Source organism: Apodemus sylvaticus, chromosome 22, assembly GCF_947179515.1.
Source record: "Apodemus sylvaticus chromosome 22, mApoSyl1.1, whole genome shotgun sequence".
Lineage (NCBI taxonomy): Eukaryota > Metazoa > Chordata > Mammalia > Rodentia > Muridae > Apodemus > Apodemus sylvaticus.
In genome coordinates, this window is record NC_067493.1 from 5862160 (window position 1) to 5869300 (window position 7141).

Genomic DNA, 7141 nt, shown 5'->3' on the forward strand with positions numbered 1-7141 from the left:
CACAGTTGTGTTAGCACAGGTTCTCTATATCAACATATGTCATAGAGAGAGTGAATTTTTATGTGTATGTAGAAAGGAGATTTATTATAATGCCAGAGAGACAGTTGTCCTCTTCTTCAAATAATGACTGTCTGCCAAGGGAAACTTCAAAATCAAGGAATTATCTTCTGGTGAAAAGGAGCTGCAATTTCCCTGAGCCCAGCATGAAGCCAGAAAACGAAAAACTTGTTTCCTAAAGTCACTCTTTAAAGTTAATAGCCTGGGCACCCTTCCCCTTGTGGGTCAGATTGATTCCTCCAGTGCACCTGAGGAAAGGGCTATGCAAGCTATTCACCTTGATTACAGGAAGAGGAAGGCAGTGCTGTGAGGAAAGCTCAGGCAAGGTCTGAATTTAGGTCCTGTTAAATGCAAGGCCATTGCTAACAAGGGGAGGAGCCGGTAGCTGAGTAGCCTGAGCTGGAAGAGTGGGATTTCCCCTAGGCCTGGGTGGTGTGAAAGCCCTCTTGCAAGGCAGGCACAAATGCTACAAGAATGAAAACTACTAAGATCTGGAAAAGGTTTCGCCCTGGACTAGAAGCTCCCATTAACCTTGAGGAGTGGTAAGGCTTACTGGCCAATCCAGACCTGCAGGCACACCTGGAGCCATTCAAAGAAAGAGACAGGATATTCCGGGAAGTTTGCTGCAAGTTCACTGTGGCTGTGCAGGCCAGAATAGCACACTGTTTCCTGATCTGAAATCTGCTGTTCCATGCTGTGCTGTGAAGGGACTTCAGGGAAGCTCTGAAATCGAGACATGGTAAACACAGGATATCTGCCCACAGTGGGGAGGAACAGGTGGCTGAGCAGTGTGTGCTGGTGTCCTATCAGGGGTTGGATGGGAAACATCAGCTATATGTGATTACATGTGAGGTTTCTAGTGGTGCTTCTTACTTGGTAAATTAGGCGGTGACCTCTGAATATTTTCCCTATCATGGCTGAATCTTCCCAAATCATTTGGACCATTGGTTTGCTTTTAGAAATACCATGGCTGCATTTTTATTCTGCAGCATGTTTCCAAAACATTTTGTGTTTTGCACTGCACACTGAGAGGGATGATATGAATCTAATAGGTCGATTTTAACATGTGACTGGTGTTTCTTTTCATTTCTTTTCTTTTATGTTTTTTGCACTATTACTATTTCTTTACATGTATAGTGCTTTGAATAGAGTGTGGCAGGGGGACTTTATTTTTTTTTTGTTCCAATCTATTTGGTATTTTCGATGCATCTTGTACCTTAATAGGAATCAATGTTTTAATTTAGAAATTATTTATTTAGGATTTCATTAAAACTACATTCTTGTCCTTTGAGCTGATATTCGTCTACTATTACAGTCAATCAGAGTATTTGTTTTTGATATTCTGCAATGTTTCTGGTTATTTAGTCGCAAGAAACATTTAGACTCCAAATAATTTTTCAACAATATGTCCACTTATTCTATTTATCTCCTTTCCCTGTTCAGTGTGTGAACCTTGCCTCTGTAGTTGTCAACGTCCAGGCAAGTTCAATGGCCTTCTCTCAGGGACTGAGCACCTGCTTAAGTCATTACCTGCCTCCATCAGCTGCTGCTGTTGTCATGTGTGCTCTATATACATGGAGCACTAGCTTCAGCTGCTCTCTATATTTGTTCCCTGTTTCTGTTCTCTACACAAGCCCCCTCTATAGTCTTTCTCTACTCTCATCCCACTCCCTCTGCTCCCTATATGTTTTCCAGTCTGCAGGTCCTCTTGTGTACCTCTATCCCTTCCTCAGATTCTCACTCCTCTCCTTTCCACAAAACAAACCCTTTTGTACCAGATATCTTGCATGCTTTAATTTTTAAGCATCTGCTGTGACAGGACAAACTGGATTACTTGGTGACATATTTCCCTGGCTTATCTTCATTATGTTCCAATGCTGATGTATAAGTACCTGGGTTTGTGGTGATAATAGGTCTAGATACTGATCTCTGTGTTTGTCTTGTTTAAGTGGTAATTTTATTCCTGAGTTCCTTTTTGTTGTCTGTATTTTCACTGGATATTGGCTAAGTGTCACCCCCTTTACTTACCTGTTTGGTGGGTATATTCAAAAGGGAATGATTGCTAATGTTGAAAGCTTGAAGAAATGGCAGGCAGGAAGATACTATCTTAGCAATCCACCAGGAGACATAGTCAGGGGAGAGGGAAAGCTGTTGCTGGCGTTTGTACAGTGTTAAGGACAGCTGTGTAAATTGCATGTGGGATAAATGGTGTGATAAATTTTATGGAAAGCCTAGTTTGTCTCCTGGAAGGCATGGCATATAGTTGAAAAAGGAGTGTACATTCCTGTCTACTGGAATAGGAAGGAATATTCGGTACCATTGTATATTGGAAAGATAGGACTTGCTTTCTGATTTTAAAATATTTGACTTTCGAGATATTGACTTGAGTATCAGAAGACACTATAGACATTTGAACCATGTAGGGACTCCTGCAAACTATTAGGATCACTGCAGACTGAATGCATTTTCATTACAGGATAAACCCGAGCCTATAGCATCCAGGGTCAGAATGGAATTGATTGGGTCCCCTGGGTATCCCCACACCATGTGACTTCATGTTTCTGCTGGGTTTAGTGCATCCTCTCACACTGAGGCCAGATATTGGAGTATAGTTAAAGGAGAGGCAGCAGCTTTAGGGACAGACCCTGTTCCAGTTGTTGGAGAGCCCTCATGGAGACTAACCTGAACTTCTGCTACTTATGTGCCAGGGGCCTTAGTCCAGCCTATGTCTGCTATTTGGTTGGTGGCTCACTCTCTCCGTCTCTCCAACCTTAAAGGTTCCTTGACTTTGTTAGTGTTCCTCCGCTACATGTGGAGTTCCTACCATCTTAAGGGCCTTCAGCCTTTCCCCTACTCTTCCTTAAGCATCTCCAAGGTCCAGCCCATGTTCCACTGTGTTTCTCTGAATCCATTTCAGTCAGCTGCTGGGTGAAGCCTCTCATTGGACACTTATGAAATTCTCCCCTTTGAGCAAAACATTGTATCCATAATAATGTTAAGGATTGGAGATTGCCCATAAGGTGTGTCTCCAGGTGGGCGAGTATTCATTGGGCAGTCCCTCATTTTGTGCTCCAGGTGTGCCCCTGTTTTTCTTTTAGATGGGACACATTTTGTTCTGTGTGTCTACTGTGCTGTAGTTGAAACTGATCCTTCAGGTTTATTCTCATGCCCCATACAGTCAATATTTGGACTCTGTCCTTAAATCACATAAGATGCCTTAGCCCCATCTGCTTTTAATGCTACGCTATTTTGCAAGCCTGGCGGTTTACTATTTTTTTTTTTATTTTATTCCTTTGTTTATGTTTTTCCAGACAAAATTTCTCTGTGAATTCCTTCCTGTCTGATAGCCGATATGGGAACCATATAAGCCAGCTGACATGGTTTTGCACAATAAGGATATGCTTTTATGCAACTTTTAATCCTCATATTTCACTTTGAAATTCGGCCAAATAGATAGGTTATATTCTATTTCTCAAGTTGATATATGTTCATTACATCAATACTACCTGAGCCTTCAGAGTCCTTGGAATCCAGGTGTATGATGTACTTCCTCACACTTGTGATTCTTTTGAAATGTTTGAAAAAATAGTATTTTCCTATGTGTATGAATATGAATATCATATGTCTCTTCTTTACTGTTGTCATAAGATGGCCTCAGAACTCTTGATCTTGAAGTAATTAGTAGCTGGTGGTCCACATGTGTGAGAAATTGACAACCACAATGTGGAAGATCAGCTAGAGCTTTCCACTGCTGAGCTCTCTCTCCTGCCCTATATTTCTTATTTATGATCAACATTTATATTACTATATTTTCATCTGTTCATTTGTAATTGTTTAAGCATGCATTTCCTTTTAGTAAAATTATATTAATGTTATGGTTTAAACTGTTGCACTTCATATTTCAAGAAGATGAATACCGATCTGAAGTGAATGTATAATTCTTTGTGGGAACTTTTAGAAAAGAAATGTGAGTTCTCTATTATTTTTATTTCCTTGGTTGATTTTTGTGTGGACTGAGGGTTTTAATATATAACTTTTGGTTTCCTAGAACATATCACATAGGCCATGTTGATATCCAACTCTATGACATACACCTGCCTGTGCCTCTGTGATTAAAGACATGGGCAAATACACACAGTTTGCTCATCACTTTTGTAGTTAGTAATTGTACATATGATTTTTCAAATGCATGCACAGTATTATAGAATTTCCCATGCATTTCTCTCTCAATTTGCATTTCTCTGGCAAGGCTATATCCTATGCAAAGTGTTTAAAAGCAATAGAGGTGAATCTTATAATTCAAGCACCTTTTAAAATGACACAGTGATTGTAAATTCTGAGTCAGAATATAAGTGGAGCAAGTGCCAAAATTATATGAATATGTTTTCAAGGAAGCATGTATTTCCTCTACATTGATGTTAGTATCATGCTTTGTGTTGTACACATGTATGGGAAATTTAGGATGCAGTGACTTTTGATGATGTGCATGTGAACTTCACTGAAGAAGAGTGGAATTTGCTGGATCCTTCCCAGAAGAATCTCTACAAAGATGTGATGTTGGAAACCTACATGAACCTCAAAGCTATAGGTAAGACTGTTATTTTTTTCTAAATGAAACAAATGTTTATTAATTATTGATGATCTTCTACTATTTTTCATTGTGAATAATGAAGATTGAACTGAATAATTCAGTTTCTCTAAATTTTCACTGTAACTTTCATGATGCAGTGAAAATTCACAGTACTTTGATTATTTCCTAATTTCCAATAGTATATCATTCATTTTCGGTACTGTATTTTAGGCTGTAATTGGGAAGACCATCATCTTGAAGAACATTTTCAAAGTATTAGAAGACATGAAAGGTAATTTTCATGTGCAAGCTGATACAAATTTGTCTCTGAGGAAATTTTAATATCTTATGGAATCTCCAGCAAAAACAAGAGTGTAAAATAACAGTCCTTTAACTGTAACTATGATTATAATATTCTTATAAAACCATGTAACTCAAGGTCTGATACCTGTTTTGTGTAGCCATTTGATAGGTAGCTTCTTTAGAGCTATGCTGTGGACCTGCAAATTGGTAGTGTCTCATAGTATTTAGAAACTGCACATTGAATAGTGATAAATTTATATCCAAAACATATTAATAAGAAAATCGTCCACCGAAAATTTGGTGATACTCATATTCTTGTAGTAATATGGTTAAGTTTGGTGAGAGGGTATTTTATGAGAATCAAAAATGTTGTTGTGGAGAAACATTAGTCCATATTGCACATGTTATAAGAAATAAAATTTCAAACACTGTGAATGTAATGTGCAAACCTTTCACTTATGATTCTTTTTATTAGGTATATCATGTGTCATAATGGATAATAATTATGTGAGCATAGGGATATTGAAAAAAGAAACAGAAAATTTTTGTTTTGAAACAAGAAGATATGTCGTATTCTGCCTTTGAAAGAAATAAAGAATATGAAAGACATTTGCAATTATTTTTTTTTTTTAGTTTTACAGGGAATATCCCAAAACTCCTAGTGTAGAAATCTTTATGGGTACTAGGAAATTGGAAGTTCTTCTGTGTGTCCTGGTTCCCAGTCTAATGTGTTGCAATTTACACTAGAGGAAAAATATGAATACAATCAGTGTTAGAAAGATCAGAGTTATTCTAACTTTCTTCAGATAGCTAAAATACATCATATACAAAGAGGGTGTTATAAATATTACCCATGTAATAACCATCACAGGTGTCTTGAACAACTCATGATAAGGGAGAACACCATGAACATATGAAGTGATAAAACTTTAAGATCTGATGCTTCTTTACCATTAGACAAATTGTAAACTTTATTCATATTGATTACATGATTGATCAGAGTAATCAGTGTGGTAAAGATTTCACATGTGCTAATTTTCATTGCAGGCATGTAAGAAGATATACTGGAGTGAAACCCTATGAGTGTAATATATGTGGTAAAGCCTTTACAAGATCCAGTCATCTTAAATATCATAAAACAACACATACTGGAGAGAAACTTTATGAATGCAATCAATGTGGTAAAGCCTTTGCAAGACCCAGTTATCTACAAGGACATAAAATGACACATATTAGAGAGAAACCTTATGAATGTAATCAATGTGGTAAAGCCTTTGCAAGACCCGGTGATCTCCAATATCATAAAAGAACACATACTGGAGAGAAACCTTATGAATGTAATCAATGTGGTAAAGCCTTTGCACACAACAGTGATCTCCAAAGACATAAAAGAACACATACTGGAGAGAAACCTTATGAGTGCAATCAATGTGGTAAAGCCTTTGCACAGCGCAGTCATCTCCAAAGACATAAAAGAACACATACTGGAGAGAAACCTTATAAATGTAGTCAATGTGGTAAAGCCTTTGCACAGCACAGTAATCTCCAATATCATATAAAAACACATACTGGAGAGAAACCTTACGAATGCAATCAATGTGGTAAAGCCTTTGCAGTACCCAGTCATCTCCAATATCATAAAAGAACACATACTGGAGAGAAACCTTATGAATGTAATCAATGTGGTAAAGCCTTTGCACAGCACAGTGATCTCCAAAGACATAAAAGAGCACATACTGGAGAGAAACCTTATGAGTGCAATCAATGTGGTAAAGCCTTTGCACAGCGCAGTCATCTCCAATATCATAAAAGAACACATACTGGAGAGAAACCTTATAAATGAAGTCAATGTGGTAAAGCCTTTGCACAGCACAGTACTTTCCAATATCATAAAAGGAAACATACTGGAGAGAGACCTTACGAATGCAATCAATGTGGTAAAGCCTTTGCAGTACCCAGTCATCTCCAATATCATAAAAGAACACATACTGGAGAGAAACCTTATGCATGTAATCAATGTGGTAAAGCCTTTTCAGGTCACAGTACTCTCCAAACACATAAAAGAACACATACTGGAGAGAAACCTTATGAATGTAAACAATGTGGTAAAGCCTTTTCACATCAGAGTAGTATCCAAAGACATAAAAGAAGACATACTGGAGAGAAACCTTATAAATGTAGTCAATGTGGTAAAGTCTTTGCAACATGCAG

The 7141-nt window shown here is 37.7% G+C and overlaps 1 protein-coding gene across 1 annotated transcript; it reads left to right on the forward strand.

The window, feature by feature from the left end:
• The first annotated feature begins 4611 nt into the window (after positions 1-4611).
• Positions 4612-6773, forward strand: LOC127672815 (zinc finger protein 120-like). Its single transcript, XM_052168188.1, has 3 exons — positions 4612-4645; positions 4859-4919; positions 5978-6773. Exons 1-3 carry the CDS (start codon positions 4612-4614, stop codon positions 6771-6773), a joined length of 891 nt encoding a protein of 296 aa, XP_052024148.1.
• The last annotated feature ends 368 nt before the right edge of the window (positions 6774-7141 follow it).

Excerpts from the sequence above, each read along its gene's own strand:
- LOC127672815 (XM_052168188.1), top strand. The coding sequence starts at position 4,612 with ATGTTGGAAACCTACATGAACCTCAAAGCTATAG. Across the intron at positions 4,646-4,858 it reads CATGAACCTCAAAGCTATAG|GCTGTAATTGGGAAGACCAT; the intron begins GTAAGACTGTTA and ends ACTGTATTTTAG. Across the intron at positions 4,920-5,977 it reads AGTATTAGAAGACATGAAAG|GCATGTAAGAAGATATACTG; the intron begins GTAATTTTCATG and ends TTTTCATTGCAG.